The sequence below is a fragment of the Stigmatopora argus genome, chromosome 6 (genome assembly GCF_051989625.1).
Source record: "Stigmatopora argus isolate UIUO_Sarg chromosome 6, RoL_Sarg_1.0, whole genome shotgun sequence".
NCBI classification, from domain to species: domain Eukaryota; kingdom Metazoa; phylum Chordata; class Actinopteri; order Syngnathiformes; family Syngnathidae; genus Stigmatopora; species Stigmatopora argus.
Genome location: NC_135392.1, coordinates 13,945,799 through 13,967,210, shown reverse-complemented (window position 1 = coordinate 13,967,210; position 21,412 = coordinate 13,945,799). Strand labels below are relative to the sequence as shown.

Below are 21,412 nucleotides of genomic sequence, written 5' to 3'. Positions count from 1 at the left end.
ACCTAATAGCTCTTGTTCGCATCAATGGATATCCATTAGCACTTTTTTTAAGTAAGCAGAAGAAGCAGTGATCATGTGAAAATGTTTTCTTCTGTCCTTGGTAGTTGGGGTGTTCATCTTTCTGCTGAGCGTGTGCATGCGTGTTTTTGCTGAGTTCCACTGCATGCATGCTCTCCCTCCCCACCTTTGCAATAAAAGCTCAGCTGGCACAAGGACGCTCCAATGCAGAGAAGCACCAGTGTCCTGAGAAATTGACAGAACAACATACTTTTCATTTGGAGCAGTGAGTAACATACTGTCGCATATCCATAACAGAAATAGATTATGTATTAGTTATGTGTGTGTGTCAGTGCCTGTGTGTGCATGTTGTATTGTCTTTGCATAGAACACATGAGATGACTCGTCTGTAATTTGAGTCTGGGAGTACATGAGTAAAGGAAAGCCTTTTATCAGACAACATCCTAAAAATAGAAATGTTGATGGGAAGTAAAAACAAATATATGTATACTATTGGTTATCTTCTGTGATTTTCTGCTGACTGAAATCTCTGCTGTCAGCCTGAAGACTGACTGATCCTTTGTGACACCCCCTCCATTCAGCATGGCATGAGGGTGGCTTTGCATTTGCTCTCTGTTTTGTGCACCAAGTCAGCAGACTGGGTATTAGTGCTTTCATCAATGCAGGCGGCAATAATATTGTGTCAATGTATTATGGAAATGCAAATGATTTTTTTTTGTGTGTGTCGAGTTTCAATAAACTCACACTGTAGTGTACATATATCAGTAATATTATTTCAGGTTAAGACTCATTAAAAAATGTGCAGGAATTCCTCTGATCCAAATTTAACTGAATACATGTAAGTTGATATACACTCAGTAAAATTACTTTCTATTTTGATGCACAACTTGGGTTAAAAGGGACGTGGCTGAGTTTTTATTTTCTATATTGCGTGAACTTTAACACAACAGTTCAGCTCTGAAAAGAGCAGTTGAGATTGATATACAGTCCCAGATGGAATTGAATTGTTAGACAAATGCAATGAATCTTCTAAATTGCTCTTTATTCTGTCCAGAAACCACATACTCAGTGTGTTGTAATCATGGCCAATAATCTGCTAAAGAATCCAAGTGGTGAAGGTAAGTTGTCCTCTGCTTTGTGACTGAAATTTTCTTTGTGGTGTGTATACATCATATGAAATCATCATAGGCCTACCATTTTTTGGTGCTTCTATATATATGAATTGCTATCACCTTCCATCCCTCTGCTTTGCAATCACAATCACACCCAAAAATAATATGACCTCATGCTATACAAAATTGGGACATTTTATTATTTGAAATCCTTGTGTTCATTCAATAACATATTGAAAGATTATACTGTGTTTCCCTCACAGAGCAATTGGATTTCTGGGAGTTGACAGAGAATGGTGGGAGTGAGTGGATGGTAGAGGACATGCCAGGAGATTGTGGTCATGACTTTAGTGATACAGCTGTGATGAAATATTTTGCAACCTCCTTTGAGTGAGTGTAAAGGACATATTTGCCTCTTGCTACTGTGACAATGCAATTTCCCGAATACGGGATAAATAAAGTTATCCAATCCAATATCCATGTTTGATTGGGTATCCAAGCTCTTCATTAACTGGAAAATTATCAGGTTCCAGGAAAGAGTATTGACTTTTTTTTTAAAATCCTAGGCTGTGTCTGAAAAGACAAGTGATTGACTTAATTGAAGAAGGTTTCACTTGTGAGCAGCTGGACATTCAACCAGTCGTGGCAGTGGAAGACTGGTGAGAAAAAGCAAATATGTGTCCTCACTCCAGTGATGTGTATTTATTTAATATTGTAAATAACCCACAGGTACTGTGGGAGGCAGGACTGTGGCTGCTCCTACCAAATAACAGTGTGTCTGCTGGATGAGAATCACGAAGTGATGCAAGAGTTCAGACCTGAACCTGTGACTCTCGACCCAGAATCTGATGACTGTTCATGGAAACTGGTGAATAAAAGTCAAGATATAGAGCCAACGCCCAGTATGGTAATCTGTTTGCAAAATATTGTCTTATTTTGTTCTCATCTCCAGGTCAGCCACACATTTTCAGAGTACGGTCCTGGCCTGCGTTTTATCTCCTTTGAACACGGAGGGCAAGACACAAAATACTGGGAGGGGTGGTTTGGCGTGCGGGTTACAGGGAGCTCTGTTATTGTTCATGTCTAAGCAAGTGAAGAGGAAAATGGATAGTGTGCAATGGTTTCAAATTGAACTTGCATCATGTAGGTTGTATAGACTATGTGGAGGAAACCTGTAGATATAAGTTGTAGATATAAAATCCAAATGGATTATTACAAGTATATTGAATAAACTATAAATGATGTGTCTCTGTCAAATTCAGTTTAAGATCATGATTGCAGATGTGATTATACCTGTTTTTGTGGGGGGTTTTCATCATCCTTTTGAGGATGATGTAATGCAGATAACGTGCTGAAGTTCAGCTGTTTTCCCGACAGTGATTCAGAGTTACTGATTGTCGCTGCGCCCATATTACTTGCAACCTGATTAGATCAAGTGCAGAATTCTTAAGTACATATTTTATCAATATTGTTTTACTCGGGTGTCTGGAGTTAGGTCTGCATTGAAAATGAGAACCTTTTCCGAAATGCCTTACGAGGACAGATAAAGATTTGTTTTTAAAAAGGGGACTCAAACTGAATTACCATTATTGTTAGTTTATAGTCGGACACATATTACATTTGTTTAAACCGCAGTCACCTTCAGGTAGGATGGAACATTTTAGCAACATCAAGGTATATATAATTCTGTGATGTTAGTTAATCTAATTCAAAACACTAGCATATAGTAAATATACGCATCAGTTTGCAAATGCATATATTAAAAAAGAGCATTATCTTTTTATGCCTAGTATGTGGACACTTGAAAACAACAAAATCACAGTATTGCAGGTAATAAAAGTTGAGTGGGAATTTTTAATTAACAAAATACAATTTTAAAATTGTTTAATACAAAACAATAATAATATATTAATATAAAATTAGGTCAGGCATAGTACAGGTGGCACAGAATTCAGTGCCATTCACAACAGTTTGCATTATCATCCATTTTCATGACTGTTAAAAAGTCACTTTAAAATATGATGTATTTACTTATTTTCTGACAACTTAAAGAGGTAATAATTGTCATGATACAGTTCATGCTACAATTCAGTGATAACTGTCCAAATGTCTCCTGCTGAGAGGAGAGAGATAACGTTGACATCCCACCATAAAGTGGTCGGACTGAATTAGCATTAAGGCTCACTGTAAACAATTCATGATTGTGTTTTCAAATATGTTCCCCATCACACTAATGATAACACTTAGAATAAAAATACTTCATGACATAGTCAAGATTACATGACTCAATTATAGAAAAAAAAATCAAGTATAAATAATTTTTGTATGCAATCCACTTCAAATATGAACAAGCTTTTTACTTAAAATTAAATTGTGATGCATGTAAACCATCTCATGGAGAGAATGTAATTTCTACACACTAGCAAACCCTGCTTTTTACTTTTTGCTGACCACTTTGTAAATGTCATAATATGGCCATTTGCTACCAAGAAACAACAGTGGTTGATATTTTCATTCCACTATGAGTTTCTTTCTCACTCCAAAAACCATTTGCTGGTTATTACATGGTACTAAAAATCCTTAAAAATTAAATGTGAGGAACATTACTGATTGCTCCCTAAAAGGGGAAATCCCGATAGTCTTGTACATGTACAGATATTTATAAGAAAGGTTTAACTCAGAGGTAGTCATGAGTTTAAAAAAGGAGTATATTAGTTTTTAACACATTTAAAAAGCTCTGTGTAACAAAGTCATTATGAGTGGGATATTAGGTCTATGTAAACGTAACCATTGTCCTGTTTCGGTGCTAATTGAGCACTTTATACCCTTTCAATTCCATTACCAATAAAATTGATCACACGATCAAAACCTATCTATTGACTCTCTTCAACATGATTTAGCAAAACAACATTTTTGATAACACTATAGAAAAGGTATTTGTTCAAAACAGTGATCATAACAATCTGCCCTTAGATCAGGGCTGGGCAATCCGGTCCTCGAGGGCTGTGGTGGGTGCAGGTTTTTGTTCCAAACCAAGGTTTCTGCTGAAACAAGAAGCACCTGACTGCAATCAAATGATTGTACTTCCAACATACCCGATTGGTGGAAAGCTTTCCTTTTATGGATTGGAATGAAAACCTGCACCCACTGTGGCCCTTTGTGTAATAGTTTGCCCACACCTGCCTTAGATTGAGCCAGGCAACAAAGATGGTGTCTTCATTCCCCTTGCGGTTGCATCTGTTTGCAAAACTTTTCAAACTGCTGATGTTCAAGTTCAGTCATCACCTTGTTCAAAGCATAGATCTGAACGTGAAAATGGAGGAGATAGAAGACAGTTAATGGCCACATAGAAGGAATACGTGGTAGAAAAATCCATCTAATGATCTGCTTCACCTCTGCCCTCTGTCGCTGCTTAAGCTCCTGCTGTGCCGATTTCTGTTTTGATCGGTCTCCTCTGGTTGGGGTGCTGTTCAACTTCGGCTTGTCCTTACGGCAGGCGGGTTCCATTGTGAATGTGCCCTCAAAAAGAATAAGGTATGTTGACTATCATTCAGAAGCATAACAGAAGTTCGCCTTGAAAAAATCATACACTAAGAATCTTATCTTTTGTTACTGGAAAATCCATAATCACTTATCAAAATAACTAAACAGAAATAAGTCTAACGTCACGATCGTAATTGACATTTTTACCTACTTTTGCTCAGGCAATCTGTCGTAAATCTAAGCCAGGAAGCTGGCACCCAATTTGGGTGTACAATTACAGGACAGCGCGATGACTAAACCAAGAGACAGTATAAAGATTAAACATGTATATCGAGCCCTATATACTCGCTGGTATGAGGAATGCGAACGTATGCAACAGCTGTAGACACGAATATACTAAGAAGCGAAGCTAGGTACTAGCATATGAATGAAAGGTGTTGCACATAAATAAGTCTGTCGAGTTTAAATGCAGGAAGAAGGTTCCGCTTTTTTCGCTTCATCGATATTATGTAAACTATGTCGACATGGGTAACTTTTTACACATTAAAATAAATAAATAAATAAATAGCCAACAAATGTCACAAAAATTTATTGAGTACAATTTTTTTTAAATAAGAAAGTATTTTCGAGCGCCTCCTATTTTACACGCAGGCACGCATTCAAACACACAGAAAATGAAGTAAATATTTGCAAAATAATATAATTAAAATATTGAATAAGTGGTGCGGAAAATGAATGAATGTCTTAAGCGAGCCCTTTCCCCTTTGTTTTGTAGTACTGTGTTAGTCCACACGATGTCAGCCTTACACAATAGTCTAATCAGAGTTGGGTCTATCAACATGATCGGTTCAAATAAATAAATAAATGTTCACAGGTTTGAAATCTTAAGCGCTATTCCGTCCGTTGAATAATTACACTGGACTGCCTCTGCATAGAAGCCAGCATATGCTGAATTTATTAGGGTTGAGTGGGCCTCACACTGGCTGCTAGAGTGGTCCAGAACCTAATTATCACTTCAGAAATAATAACAGACATTATAGGGGACAAAACAACTAAATTGTGTTCTCAGGACAGAGTAAGCTGAATTTTTGTTGTTGTTGAAGTCTGAATGTGTCCATGTGCCCTCCGGCAGTGCTGTACCACAATAGGATTTATGGTTCGGCATACCAACGGTTTACCTGGATTTATCCTCTGACTGCAGTGAGAGTACGCTGCCTTGGAATAATATCCTGCAAAATGCACTGCCAACAACCGTCAGAGCAATTACTTGACTGAGAGCCTTAGAGGCACCATTTTCTTTAGGAGTCCATTGTAATCTCGTTGAAAAATATATTTTACATTTTCTCTGGTCAACTGGCATTAAAGACTTGACCAAGTTCTCAATATATCACGGTTGAGTGAATACATCCATTGGATGTAAAATGTGGCACAGAGCAAAGTTCAGTTACAAACTAGCTGGGTAATTGCAGGATTTCGTGGTCAGAAAAAGCCTCCCACTCAGAGAAAATCCAAAGTCAAAGACGTCACTGTTGACCACTGTGTTTGATTGACATGTAGTTTCTTGGAAGAGCAATGTTGTAATACCACAATGCTGTCCTATGAAACTAGTAACTGTAAATACTACTATTACCCTAAAAAAGATATTTAGCAAAAACATTCTTTTTGCTCTTATATTGCCCAAGTGGAGAAATATGATATATTTCAACCGTACAAAGATGTGTACAGTACAAAACGGTTCAGTCTCTTTTTTTTCTCTGTTTTGTTGCCGTTGTCATCTTCCTCCCTCTCTTTCCCCATCTAAATGAAATAATTTGGTGCCGCTTATGTGGCCAAAAAGTCTCTTTTTATCAGGGTTGTTTGCGTCCATTGTTGAAGTTGCTGACCAGAGTTATGGCTGTCAAGTGATCAGTGCCTTTTGTGGGGGCCATTCATTTGAACTCTATCGTACATCCTCAACAGGGTCCTAGAGAGGGACCGTGTAGGAGTTCGCCTACAAGTTTGTGTTATTTTTGTGTGGACTTTTTGGAACACTCTAGACCAGGGGTGTCAGACTCGGGTTGGTTCGCGGGCCGCGTTAACGTCAACTCGATTTCATGTGGGCCGGACCATTTTAGATATAATATTTATATTTTTTTGAATAAATTGATTAAAAGAACTGGATTAAAAGCCCTGAATATTTAGTTTTTTATAGATCTAAAACAATGTTTATTTTAGCTTTTTTTTTTAATATATTTTTAGATTTTACAAAATTATTTTGAACTAAAAACACAGAAAAAAAAGATTAAAAATTACAATTATTGATTTAAAAGGGGGGAAATCATGAAATTTAATATACATCTATACTCTTCATTTTAATTTGATCCTAAAACTGAAAGTCGGCACTCATGATTTACTTTCCCGGGCCACACAAAATGATGCGGCGGGCCAGATTTGGCCCCCGGGCCACCACTTTGACACATGTGCTCTAGACTCAATCCCTTAGAGCAGGGGTAGGGAACCTATGGCTCGGGAGCCACATGTGGCTCTTTTGATGGGTGGCTCTGGCTCTCCGCTAACCTGTGAGCTAAAAAAAATGGAAACCAGATAGTACATCTAGAGCTGCTTTAATCTTCATTTTTTTGCATTAGACTCTTCTGGAATGCATACTCTCATTTATTAGTAACTGCATAAGAATGTCAAAAGTAGTTTTTTCCACTTTAAAAGTGGTGAAATTACTAAAAACACAGGCACCCATTTACATGTATTTTGACTTTTAAATTTGGAGAATGGCTCTCAAGGAATAACATTAGAAAATATGAATTGTTTATGGCTCTCTTCGTCAAAAAGGTTCCCGACCCCTGCTTTAGAGAGTTGTATAGGGTCCTTTTGGGTTCTGGGGTACTGGACGCTCTACAAATGTCAAAGTTTGCTTTGCATTCCCAGTAGTAAATCAGATGTCTTTCCAGCGAGGGTTGGGCAGCCTCAAGGCTGCCATTTCTAATAAATTCTGTTCATAACCTGTATTGCCAGAATTCCATGGCACAGCTGAAAGTTGGATAGGGTCCAGTTTAGTGGCCTAAGTATATCAACCCTCCTCTTTTTTTTTTCAATCCCCAATGTTTAACTCTTACTGAAGCGGTTTGTAGTTGAGTGTCAAGCTGTTTGGATGATATTCAGCACCTCAAATTCTTCAGGTGAGTCTCCCCAAGGAGTTTAATTGTCTTTGGGGCCTTCTCATCCGCCAATGTTAGTTGTTTGGATTAAAAAGAGAGAAAAGGAGAGTGATGGTTAGACGGGAGAGGAAGTGAGAGAGACGTTCTGGTGGAGTGGAAGGATGAGGTGTGTGGAGACAGTCAAATGGGATGGCAGCGTGTGAGTTAGGAGCTTTATCCTTCTAAATTAAACTCCTGCTGCCGAGGGAAGCTCTGCTCTGACTGCTCTTTCACACCAGCAGCCCTAAACACACAAACTCACCACAATCTCCGACGATGCTCGCCAATCCACCACCAAAACAGACACACACAGCATTCATACTCATTCACAAGTGTGGTGTGTACAAATCCCCATTGAAATGAACATGTATCCAAGTCGTTCAGGACTAAAAATAAATGACCATGGCCACTGTGCCTAAAATAACTGGTAAGACCTATGTGCATAAATATATGCTTACTGTGTACCACGGCAATGTCGGAGATACAATATCTATTTTATCAACGGTGCCAGTTTATGTAGCAGTGGCGTAATGGTACACTAAATTGTCATTTTGATTCGTTTCAGTTTCTGGAAGTGGTTCTGTAAATTTAAGGTACAGAGTGCTTTTATTTTTAAGAATGTAAATAATAGGAATTGTGCATATAAATGAATAGACAGCTATTTTACGCCATAGCTATTTTTCTCATCTGGTGTCAAGCTTAAGCCTCCAATAAAGAACTTGTTTTCATTATAACGACGCTGTGTTTTGCACCGCAAGTTACAAATGGACTTCTAATTGCTGTCAGTCACCTCGTTTAACCCCTCACCCATCGCTTGGACTCGTAGGGAATAGAAGGGTAGAAGTCTGGGATGTGGAAAGAGGGCAGGCTGATGAAGGTGATGGCCATGCTATAGGACAGAGGGGAACAGTGGATCCTTTAAGCCCACGTGTGACAAACAGCGGGGTTAGTGTGTTTAAGCCTGCTCGTTTTTGCCGCCATTTCTCTTTCTCACTCTCTGTCTCAAGTGTTGCTTCTCATTAGGCCTATTTGTTTTGGCCGCCACACAGGGGCACTATGTAATAACAGGGCTGGTAACGAGTACATGCATATACAAGCATACACACAGTTTTTTGTTTTGGCACTGATCAGGTGCCACTTAGAGGAGCCGCTTGCCACCGGTGTTCAGGGTAGAAGTTGCAGGGGAGGCGTTGGAAGCAAACTGTGCCATGTGCATAATCGTATGAGCTGGAGTCTGTAATGCATAATCAACAAGTGTTTTTAAATCGAATTGCATTGTATTTTTGAAAATAGTCTTATTTTTTTCTCTTATTTTGCCCTGAACTGAATCATCCCTCTAAACTGTGATGCAACACTGTCTTGTTAATCTATATACACCCCACTCATCTTTATTTTAAATATGGTACTTTAATAGGTAAGTACTATGCATACTGTCCTGGAGCTGACTTTGACCTTTTTTTAACTCAAAAAAAGCAGTGATAATGTAAAAGTAATTCAATTTGACTAATACATTTATGATAATAGACATGGCGGCCCGTTGGGGCAAGTGGTTAGTGCGTCGGCTTCTCAGCTCTGAGGTCCTGGGTTCAAATCCAGGTCATGCCCACCTGTGTGCAGTTGGCATGTTCTGCGTGGGTTTCCTCCAGGTACTGTGGTTTCCTCCCACATTTCCAAAAACATGCATGGTAGGCTGATTGGATACTCTAAATTGCCCCTAGGTATGGGTGTGTGTGTGCATGATTGTCCGTCTTCTTGTGCCCTGCGATCGGCTGGCCACCGGTTAAGGGTGTCCCCCGCCTCTGGTCCGGAGTCAGCTGGGATAGGCTCCAGCACCCCCCGTGACCCTGGTGAGGATAAAGCGGTTCAGAAAATGAGATGAGATAATAATAGTCCACTTGAAAAAAATCCCTAGATAGTGATTTGTGGACCCCCCAACACACACACAAACACACACACCACTCTCTCTCTAACACACACTACCACATTGTCTCAAACACCCTGAGAAACCTGCACTCCACCACCCTAAGGAGGACTTCATCCCTGAGCAGGCGAGGGTCTCATTAATATTTTTTGTTAGTTCCCATTTAACTAGACCAACATTTTTAAATGACAAGAAATATTGTATATTATTATTAACCTGCCTATCCTCATCTTCGTAATACATGCACGCACTTGCACACATTCACAAATGCACACAGAGCCAGTGTTTCTTGTGTTTATGTTCCAGTGAACAGTGAAACCCGTTTAGTCTAGATAGAATCAATAATAACCCTTAAAGAGCTTGTCACTGTGAGGCTGCTCTATCCCACAGTGGGCCAAGTCAGAGAAAACATATGCCACACAGCCCTTCCACTGCACAACACACACTCCCATTACTGTACGCATGCCTAACACACACTGCAATAGACAAACGCAGCGTTCTCTTCTCCCACCGAGTGCAATTTGGACCCTTCCCCTCCCCAATTTTCTGTCTGGGACAGCCTGTGGAAAACAGCAAGCTTACAGCCGTGCTAGGCTTAAGTTTCCCTGCTTGCTTCCCTACACACACCAGGAATGTGATAAACAATACACGTATTCTGAGTACCTGGCACATGCACACATTCGCAGACACATACAGCCAGCATAACGTCTGACATGGACAGAGCTGGCTGTGCAAAATACCATTTTACGGCACTAGTTATTCAGCAGTTTTTGCCACAGGTACAGCGCCACTGCAATTGTAAAGCAATATTTATCAATGTACTCACTCACTTCGCTCTTTAAAGCAAATAATAGAGAAATATTATAATCTGTTATGAGTTGCTAGTACAATTTACCTGAACTAATGTCTAAAAAAGTGGTATTTTTTACAATGGTGTAGTGTAAAGGTAATCTTTCTTTTCTTCCTATGAGAATTACGTAAGTCAATTGGCTCCTTTCTGGGGAAGGTTGGGTAGCAGAAGCCAAAACCAAAAAGGGCAGATTTGCATTTCTTGACACCACATGAAGCCTCTCCTGTGTGCACCTGCCTGAAGCCACACTTGCTGAAGTCTGAGCATTTGAAATCAACCGACCACATTCTGAATACAAGCCAATTCTCCCCGTTATTCCAGCAACTTTAAAAGTGAGGCCTGATGATGTCATTTTTTTTTTAATCTTAATTTTAACAGTAGTAAATGCAACGTTACTATTGTGTTCCACTGTATGACGTTGAACAGGTCACACAAAAAAACCCTGAATAATTGATCAGGAAAAAGACAGTTTACATCAAAATGCAAAATTAGATTAGATTAGATAATTTTATTCATCCCGTATTTGGGAAATTTCATTGTCATAGTAGCAAGAGGGTGAGAATACAGACACAGGAAAATACATTTTAGACGTAAATATATAGGTAATAAATAAGTTAATAAATAAATATATGTACACGTACACGTACATATATATACATACATGTACATACATGTACATACATACATGTACATACATTTACGTACATACATTTACGTACATACATTTACGCACATACATATACGCACATACATATACAGACGCTCCCCTACTTACGAACATTCAACTTACGAACAACGGTACATACGAACATGTCTGCAAATTGCGTTTAAGTCCAAAAATGTTCGCAAGTCCAATTTTGTATTTCGCGTCTTTTTCGGAGTAGTACTTCTTTCCGCCACTAATACCGACGCCTGGCGCTGTGAGAGCTCAGCTCACCCAGCATCTACCTTCTTCGTTCCAATCCGGAAGTGCGTGAATGTTTCTCCAGTGAACCTTTTTCATTTGTATCATTAAATATCTCATGCATCCAATATTGAATATGGTTGGTAAAAAGCTAAAGGCTTCTTTTGAGGGAGTTGCAAGGAAGAGGCAAGCCATTTCATTTGAAACGAGTGGCAATAATAACGAAGCTTGATGCGCGTGAGAGTGGTTGAGCGTTGCACATTCAGTACCATTTATAAACAGAAAGATCGAGCAGCAGGACCCAAATATTGAACGTTGCACAAAGTTTGCAAATCATTTGAATGATGCCATACAGTGCTACTGCATCATTTATGATGAAAAAAAGAAGAAAACTGTGCAATCGTCATTAGGTCGCTTCTTTTGGCCAGTTTCTAATACATAAATCTATCTCTCTCTCTACAGTACTGTACATATTCTCTCCATTTTATTAATTTTTTTTTTTTTCAGTACAAACCAATGCGTGTTACTTATACAAGCCTTAAACATACAAATGCACTTATATAAACCTTCAATATACTTATATAGGCCTTAAACATAAATTATAATACAAAATATAGCACTAAATCAACTTACAAACAAATTCAACTTATGAACAATCGCTCGGAACCAATTGCGTTCGTAAGTTGAGGAGTGTCTGTACGCACATACATACCTATACATACATTCCTATACATGCATAAATAGCAGAATGTGTGGTTTTCCTTCATCAGTGCAGTCTTTATTTGGTGAAAACTCTAAATAATTGATATATAATATGCTGTATTATTGAGATGTTAAATTTGACTACAACAGATTGCTTTTGTTCTGCTCCTTAAATTTGGCATTGTATATTTATGTTTTACCTTGTGCTGGTAAAGCTGCAGCTGAATTGAGAGCAGTGTGTTGGGGAGGTTGAAGTGCGAGGTCAAAAGGTTATGGTTTCTGTGGGACGTCTGAGGACACGGTATTGCCTGCTTCACCCCAGCTGTCAAAACATGTACACGCGACCATACACACAAAGAATTATGTACTCTAAGACAACCAGGTGTCTTTGTATAAATGACTGTAGCATAAGCCAGCTGCACACACAGGCACGAATAAATACACAGTCACTAATTTCATTTTATAATTTAAACAAGTCAAGTCAATAACCTGGACTGAGGGCAAGGGTCGGTGGTAGAGGCAATGACTACTCACCTTGACAAAATAAGTATTATTTTTGTCTGTGCAAGTCAAGTTGTACTTACTCCATTCTTTTTTTTTGTGAGTCTCTCCCTAATTTTCTTTGGCAGAGAGCGAATGCATGCACGTGGCAACTCGGAATGGTGTTCATGTCAAAATTGTGAACATGTTTGTCATTGCCAGAACCAGACTTCTACTTGTTCAGATTCTTGAGACCGGAACTCTTATTTGGCATCAAACCTGGTATCTTAAATTGGTCAGGTGCTGCAGATGTAACAAATCTGTGTTGGTCACCTGTGCTCGCCTGTCATGGCTCAGCATAGGCACTGTCATGTATTGTAATGCACGATTCCCGTGCTTTTAGCAAATTCTCTGGCTGCTTCTTCCAGTGGACGAGTACACCAGCAGGGTTTATTTAAGGGTGGGTGCGTGAAGGATCCTGGAATGTCTACTCTCTGCCCACAGAGAACAAGACACAGGTCACGCCAGTTTTGCTGCTACACAAGCCTGGGCACCACCAGGCAGCGCAAATGGGCCGTGGATTAGACGGGCTCCGTTCCAACCTGACTACAGATTGTGACATAGATTTTGTCCTTCACACGTGCACAATAGTGGGCTTGACTTGCTAAAGGTTTGCGCGCGCAAAAACGGGCACAAACTTGATTGCGCATAGAAGGGGATGTGAAAGTTGATATACTAAATGCACATCTGCCAAACACGCTAAACTAACACCACATACACAATCACAAAATGAATACTGATGCAACATTAAGGATATAAGGGGTGAAAAATTAGAGTTGCATAATAATCATTTTTTTCCCTCAGAATAATTTATTAATAAAGAGTGAGCCATGCTTATTTTTAGCCCCATTCCATTCAGCTGGAAAATATTTTTGGTGTTTCCCCAAAAGTGTCGATGTGCTTTGTAATTTCCATGAAATTGAAGTCACCCCAACGAGACTCCTAATACAACGTTCAAAATGTATTTATTCGCAATTATGACATAATAATGATAATGATTCATTGCTTGCATTGTTAATGAGCTTACTACCTCGTCCAATAGAATTGTTGAATTGTTTTTACTTGTTAAATTCAAAGCCAGCCAGCAAACTAGATTGGTCTGTGTTTGTGGAGGATAAAGGATAATCATACATTTCCCTTTGTCCCTCACATTATAATTCTATCGCTCTCAGTAAGCTTTTATTTATTATAGTGGTCTATAATATAATGTTTTTACCTAGCGTAAATGTTCACAGGATACCAACGCACATATGGTCAGGACTCTTCTCCTGATACTCCTTTTTCCTGGTTGCCAGTTAAATACTAAAGATGGTTCATGTTAGTCATGGTTCTTTTGAAAAGTCTTTAGACAGACTCTCTCAGCGCAGCTATCACCTGAACCCAGTGGTGTGCCGTCAGGGCCTTCAAGGCCTTCTCTGCTGGCCTAAGAAATATCTGAATCACAGACTGATGTTAATAATATTTGGTCCATGAATACTTATTAAATAATTCCAAATTGTCTGTTAGCCTCCTTTCATTGCTTTTCCCCCTGGTTGCATTGCTTCCAGATGTGTGTTTTCATATTGAAGCATTTAACCAATCACATTTCAGCCATTATTTGTTGCCAGGGTCAGAAATCTGCCTCAAGGTCTTCACAATCAGTTCTGCAGGCTCTGCTGCATTAAACAATCGTCGATAAGACTGTTGCTTTAACCAATCAGAATTCGATTTGGTGACACCAAGGCCTTCTCGCAGGCGTAGGGATACGTCAACGCTTTCACCAACTATGATTGGCTAGTGATAGAGTGGACTAGCCAGAGCTACCAAAGTGTATCTGGAGCAAGCTGCACAAGCAAATATATTGTTGTGTTGATTTAATAGCGGTTTTGTCGACACGCAATGGCTGAAGGAGGAGAAGAAGTTGATTTGTTTGCAGATTTACTGTCAAAGCCATTTTCAAGACGGAATTTTCAAGAAAAAAAAGCTGGACATCATTAAGAAAGGTCGGACAACTCCAAAGCAAGCAATCCTGTCACAACCAGGAACGAACATTTTCAGCACTAAATCAAATAAAAACATATGCCAGAAATACGACAGGACAGGCTCGACTTTCAGCATTAGCTTTGATGGCGATAGAACAGGAGGAAAGAAAGGAGGATTAATATTGTGTACAGTTAAAAAGGATTTTTGGTGAGTAAAATATGGCTATATTCCTAAATAATATTTCAATTGTATGAGGTTTTTATTGATGATTTTTTATGTGTCGCAGCTGTAGCTGGTTTTATAGTCATAAAATAGTTTTTGAGGGTTGGATTGATTCCGATAGCTGAAGGCGTCACTAGGAAATTCACGGACCGCCACTGCCTGAACCACAGATATACAGCACATAAAATGTTTGCATGTGATTTTGCAATGCTTTCTGAAGCATATTTCAAGTTAAAGTTATTAAAGATGACTATCTGACACGCGGAAATAAAAAACAGAATTGTCATTTATAGTCATATATCGCAAAAATACTAACTCATCCCTTTCAGTGAGATTGCAAAGCTCATCTAACATGCCATATTTTTTGCTAACTGTCAGCTGTGTCATGCAAGAGCACCGTTTGCTGGCTCAGAGCCAGATAAATACTTCAACATGTCATGTGAGGGGGGCCTATCAAGCAAATTAACTGATAAAGTGAATGGATGGCATTCAGTGTGAAACTGGCCCTAAAACGATGCTTGTGAGACCGGCAGGCCACTTATCAAGCTGAAGTTGTGACAAAAACACACAAACGTAGAGGGATTTGGCAGTCAAGCATGCCCACAGCCCCTAGTGTCAAGTTGGAACTGTACAAGATAACAGCTTTAACACCTCTGTAAAACCATAGGTGGCTGCAATAGAAGGGGGATTGTGGACGGACGCCTGGCCTTGGCATAGTTAGGAGTTACTGTTTTGCAGGACACTTTTTTTTTGCTGTGCAATGTAAGAGGGGATAGCTTCCAGCCCACCTTTTAAGAAAAAAATCTTGATGGATGTATGGATGAATGTGTAGATGTATTCCCAGGAAAAACTCTACAGATGTGCAGTACCCACCCCTCTCCCTTCACCTTCTGATGGTGGTGGAACTATCTTCTTTTCGCATCTTCACAGTATGCCATTATTTATTTTCAAACAAATGCCAGATTTTGAAAACATTTCCCCATGTAATTTAAACGGGCTAAGCAAAACAGTGCTTCACATTTTACGAATGAATACCACCGTAAAATTGAATTTGCAAATTTCATTGATTTTATTGGTAACTCCTATCCGTTTACTTAGTAAATGCCATACCATGGTAGTTTCAAATGAAAATTTGCAGTTCATTTCACAAACTGCCTTTAAACTATAAACATAAAAAGGCGTACTTTAACTGGAAATGTAATTCACGTCAGAAAATGTGCTCAAGGAATAAGGGAGATGATTTTTTGTTAGCTGAAATGACTAGACGAGCATTCTAAAGATATCATGCAATTAGACCCCTTCCCGCGGGGAAATGTGTCAGTTTACGGAAAAATAATAATAAATGAAGTCAGCTGCTGTAACTTAATAAAAGCAGGTGTTGGCTAGACTTAAATTTGTTTCCTCCTCATTGGCATGAATTGAGGTGTATAACTGTTAATTCAATTGGCAATGTCATGGCCATTGGTCTGGTTTTCTTTGCGCAATGGAGTGAAGGGGGGAATGGACCCCCAATTGCAGGGAGGATCAGGGGAGAAAAGACCAGGTTGCAGGTGCAAACAGTTTTTAAATCCAATAACGAAAAAACACATTTAAGAAACACCAACTTAGAAAATTAGAAGAAAAAAATCATGATATGAAACAGGAGACATGAACAGGCACCACAGAACAGCACAAAAAAATTTGGTACCACAATAATGGAAACCTGGACATGATAAAAGGAGCTGGGTGAAGTTGCTTGGTTTAACACAAGAAAGGCTTAATGAGAAGTACCAATGTTAAACTAATCAGTCAATAATTAAGCTAATCCTAATCACTTAGGGGTTTTACATTTTATTTTTCAGTGGAATCTGCACAAACAACTCATCCCTTGTTTATGTAGATACACACTGCAGGCAGAGGTAAAACATACCATCAGATAGCAGCGGCACTCAAGTATGACTATACATACATGGGAAAGGTATGCGCTCCATAAATTTGATGAATTATAAAAACATGAAAGCAAACATTCTTTAATGTTATATAAGAATGCAATTAATATCAATTACATACAGGAGAAAATGAGATCAATGTTAAGAAGGAAGGCGGATGCAAGTCATCTTGAAGATTACACACACCTTACTTTACACTGTACTTTGCTGTATTGTTATTCTTTTTCATTTATTGTCAGCAACCTGCCCATTCTTACTATGTAACATGTATGGACAAACAATAAAATATCTATATATTAGATTAGATCACTTTATACATCCCGTATTTGGGAAATTTCACTGTCACAGTAGCAAGAGGGTGAGAATACAGACACAGTAAAATAAATTTTAGACATAAATAAATAGGTAATAAATAAGTTCATAAATAAATAAATATCCATTATTGTTTACTTTTTTTCAAGTAACGTTAAAACTATGTTTGGGATAGCCAGCTAAAAAAAATGAGAGAAGACACGTTTCATTTGTTCTACTTCACAGGTCACGGAATTTGGGGTGAATATAAGATATACTGATATTTTACAAGGCTCACTTGTGGGGGTGTGATTTGGAGATGCCTGCAGTCGATTTTATTAGTCCTTCCTACATGTTTCACTGGAGACAAACAATTTTATAATGTAATGACTTCAACTCCCCCTTTGCTTTGCTTTTTACAATTCTTCTACTTTCCAAACTGTAATTCACCTTCTTAACTTTATCCTTTAGTTAATGAATCTACTGCATTACAGATAGTGAAGCAAATGGTGTCAGTGTGCTGCTCTTAGCATATTCCAGAACAACTGAATGGCATTAAGAAACTGTTGAAAAAAAATGCCATCTTTTCCCCTGACCTGTTTCCCCTTTAAATTTGCCCACAGTTCTTTGTTTTCCTTTGCTTCTCTTCACAATTCCTTGTTTACATTCCTATTTCCTACAGGACTCATCACATAGTATATTTCATAGTCACCTCTGTTAGAAAAAAATTCTATATGGGTAGACCATTTCGGCTGTCATTTCCTCAGTAGCCCGCTTGAGCACCCTTGCGCTACAAAAACATGATCTCAAACCAAATTTTGCTTGGTCTAGCCTCGCAATAGTCTAGATTTGTGCCCAGCATGCAAATAGAACCTATGAACCCTTCAACAGGAGTTCAACCAAATCATTTTTTTGGGAAAACTGAGTCAGAGCCATATTGAAGATGGGTCTCTCAAAAGGAAAATAGCAGTAAGCAAAAGAGCACCACAGAATGACTCAACATGATGTAATGAAGGGTTCTGAAATGACACAGGCCAAACAAAATTATGGCACAAGCTGAAATGTTACGCTTGACAGCAATGGACAGTAAGGCATTATAATTCATCAGGCATCAATGTCATATGGTATAGTTAACTACTATGTTTTTCTGACTGTCGGTCCCTTCATCCGTCCATCTGTCCTAATAAAAAAAAATGACCTAGAGCGTTTAATCAACCTAATAGAAAAATGTGCAGGCACCAACAAAAGAGTGAGAAAATCAATCAAAAATGTGGATGCAGTCCATTACTCTTGTGGTTTTGATCCATACTGTTATAAGACTGACTTTTCTGCTTATCCCCTCATTGGTCACCACAGCAAAACAGTGGTTTTGCACGATAGATTTTGTACCAGACAAAATTTATTGCCACTTAAAGTTGAAAGCATTTCAATCACATCCAATAAAACCACAGTTTGTAATTCAAAAGCAAGGACTGCCAATGGCATAAACTTTAGAGATTCAGGGTAAGTTTAGAGCCTGGTATATTGCTGCCTGCGAAGAACAACTCAAAATGTACATTGTTTATATGCTCTTTCTTGAAATATGGTGATTTGCTCCACTACTGAATACAAATGCATTAACTTTTGGGTTGTTTGTGACTGATAAGTTATAAATGAGTCTTAGATAGTATCTGTTCTGTCCTGTGAAACTTTGCGGATTCCTTTCTTTTCTGTATTGACTCTCCTTGGAGATGCATTGAAAGAAAGCACATTATTAATCCTCATGAACTAAGCGAGTCCTGCGTAAAACTCTGATCTAATCCAGTGTTATAAAACTGCCATCCTTATCGCAATTTGTTTTTATAGACACATGCTTCTTGACTCCTGTAGAAGTAATTAAATCTGTTCTTTTCATAACATTTTAATTGCATTCACGCGTAGTCTGAAATACTGTATCATATTTATGCTACCTTCCTCATGAATCACTTTAAATAGTGATTCATGAGCAGTGCATAGCAAGGCGCAGTAACTCTTGAATAATTGCAGACATTTGGTTTCAGAAAGATTAGTAACTCAATTAAAAGTTGGCCAGATGTCTGCAAACCTTTCAGTCTTGATTAGCATAACTCAAGGTCTCAACAAGGTATTTATTGTGAATGTATGCCAAGTTAGCATCTTGATAATTAGAATGTATGTAGCAAATTTCAAGGGTCCAAAGGGTGCTTTTTTTCCATTGATATAACACCCATTTTTTTTAAACACGCATGTCTTTGCTTTTATGAACTCACTATAAAAATGTACCTAACAGTTTTTAAAAAAATCAGTTTTCTGAGACTTAATATGGAGATGAGTAGAGCTGATGTGTCGGTAATGTAGTTCTCTTTCTGATTAGTCATCATCAAGTGCCTCTATATAAGTTGACCCCATATCCTATCAAGCTTACTTATTTGCAATGTTAATTAACAATTATATCAATAAATCACCACCATCTTGTTGAATCCCAGAACACATGCCAATGCGTATTAGTTTTTTTTCTGCATTTACCTAAAACGTCTCTCATATGTCCTTACACTGATCACTAGCCAATCACAAGAATCGACATGATATAGAGACAACCATTCACACTTGTGTACGTCTAACTCCCAGACAACAGTCTTCAATCAATTTAATATTAGCGATTTGAGTAATTATAAAATCTTGTGGCAAGTTGGGGTTGCACATTTTCCTGTTATATATTGACTGTTTAGAATTGAGACAGAGATAGATGTGTAATGCAGGTCATGAGCTGTCAAATGGCGAGACGCGCTGCAGGACACTCTATAAATCCTCCTTTATGAGGAAGCAGGGCACAACCCATCTCCCTGAGGACCTCCTCATGAATGAACCACTCAGCTTTGACCTCATCTGGTTTGGTGTGTGAATGTCCGTGTTGAGCCCAACGTGTAGTTCCTATATTCAGTATGTTTACGATTCTATTGGGGCCGAGGCAGAGTTTTCTCAACTTGACGTACGATCCGAGATTTGTGACAATTTTCAGTCAAGTCACTTTGTTTTCAATCCTGGAGTACGTCTCTTACTGGAGACCATGACAAGAAAATCCCTTTGTCCAAGAAACCTTTTTTGCTGATGTTGGCTAAAGTAATTTCATTTTAAGTCTTTACTTATTAATTATCTTTGCAACAAAAACTAAAACAAATAAAATACAATTAGGAGGAACTTAACTATTGCTTTTCTCGCTTTTTTGTTTTTCCTAAATCTTAATGGGGTGGGGTCAGTATCAAGAACACAATATCTCATGTGGTCAATGATCCAAACAATAAGATTTATACTCGAAAGCCACCTGGGAGAAAAGGGAAAACTTTTGCTCTTCTTAATATAAAAAAAGGAACTCTTCAGTTAAAACCGCAAGTCAGATTGTCACATGTTATTTCTTCCTTTCAATTGGATGAGATTTAGGCTATCTTCAGTGGCCATAAATTTCTCTGTTAGAAACAACCCGAAAGGCTAATACTGTCCAACCCACTTAAAAATATTGACTTTAATACGGTCCATAATTGGTTTTGCAGATAATCTCTAAATATGTGGGTATAATTATGGAGAGACTAATGACAAACCAGCCCTTTTCTGATCCTCTTTTTAGTCCTTTAAAACTGAATTCTCAGGCCGGGAATGTTACATCACTGTTGCGCCGCGCCCTTCTGTGAGAACACACAGATGCATTAGCCAGTAAGAAGGTGGTGACAGTTCCATATCAATAAAGGAGATAGAAAAGTCAACCAAGACTAACAGCAACAGCCAAAATGTGCAAAGATACTCAGACACAAGGTTCGTTTTGCTGGATTGGCCCAGCTACAACGTGTTCCTTATTACTAGACTGTCGAGCAGCATGTGTGTTTGTGTGCATTGAGAGGTTAACTGCCTGTGGTTTTACTCGCATTTAGGGCCAAATAATTTTGGTTTGGCTTTAATATTGCTAATCACAGGATATGCACTGGTAGTAGAGTGATACATGCTGCTTGCCTTCCAAGCAGCAGGCGCAGGTTCGTTGCACAACAGCCAGCGACTGAAGCTCCTCGTGCGTCAGGAAGGTCATTGGACATAAAAATCATGCCAAATCATGCAATTTACTCGTTGTGCCAACTACTGATGGAAGGAGCCCAAAGTCAACAACAATGTTAAACACGGCATTTGTAGCGGATTTATAGTCATTTTCCACTATTTAATAGATGGGTTGATAATGGGAGAGAGTGTACTGGGTTAAGTGTGTTATCTGACTAGGTTTTTTATTTGAGTGCATTTTGTGAGAGAA

At 38.6% G+C, this 21,412-nt stretch overlaps 2 protein-coding genes and 1 long non-coding RNA gene across 3 annotated transcripts in view; 2 read left to right on the top strand and 1 right to left on the bottom strand.

The window, feature by feature from the left end:
* The first annotated feature begins 37 nt into the window (after positions 1 to 37).
* Positions 38 to 2,387, top strand: fbxo2 (F-box protein 2). Its single transcript, XM_077603010.1, has 6 exons — positions 38 to 283; positions 1,073 to 1,136; positions 1,394 to 1,520; positions 1,697 to 1,789; positions 1,860 to 1,998; positions 2,083 to 2,387. Exons 2-6 carry the CDS (start codon positions 1,100 to 1,102, stop codon positions 2,215 to 2,217), a joined length of 531 nt encoding a protein of 176 aa, XP_077459136.1. The 5' UTR covers positions 38 to 283; positions 1,073 to 1,099; the 3' UTR covers positions 2,218 to 2,387.
* Positions 2,388 to 2,964: 577 nt separating this feature from the next.
* svbp (small vasohibin binding protein) lies at positions 2,965 to 5,058 on the bottom strand. Its single transcript, XM_077603012.1, has 3 exons — positions 4,825 to 5,058; positions 4,524 to 4,649; positions 2,965 to 4,433 (listed from the first exon to the last, which is right to left on the bottom strand). Exons 2-3 carry the CDS (start codon positions 4,635 to 4,637, stop codon positions 4,347 to 4,349), a joined length of 201 nt encoding a protein of 66 aa, XP_077459138.1. The 5' UTR covers positions 4,638 to 4,649; positions 4,825 to 5,058; the 3' UTR covers positions 2,965 to 4,346.
* The window catches only part of LOC144075695 (uncharacterized), a 37,243-nt gene continuing 20,134 nt past the window's right edge, over positions 4,304 to 21,412 (top strand). The window contains exon 1 of the long non-coding RNA XR_013300605.1: positions 4,304 to 4,664. This is a non-coding gene — a long non-coding RNA (uncharacterized LOC144075695). The remainder of the gene's footprint in view (positions 4,665 to 21,412) is intronic.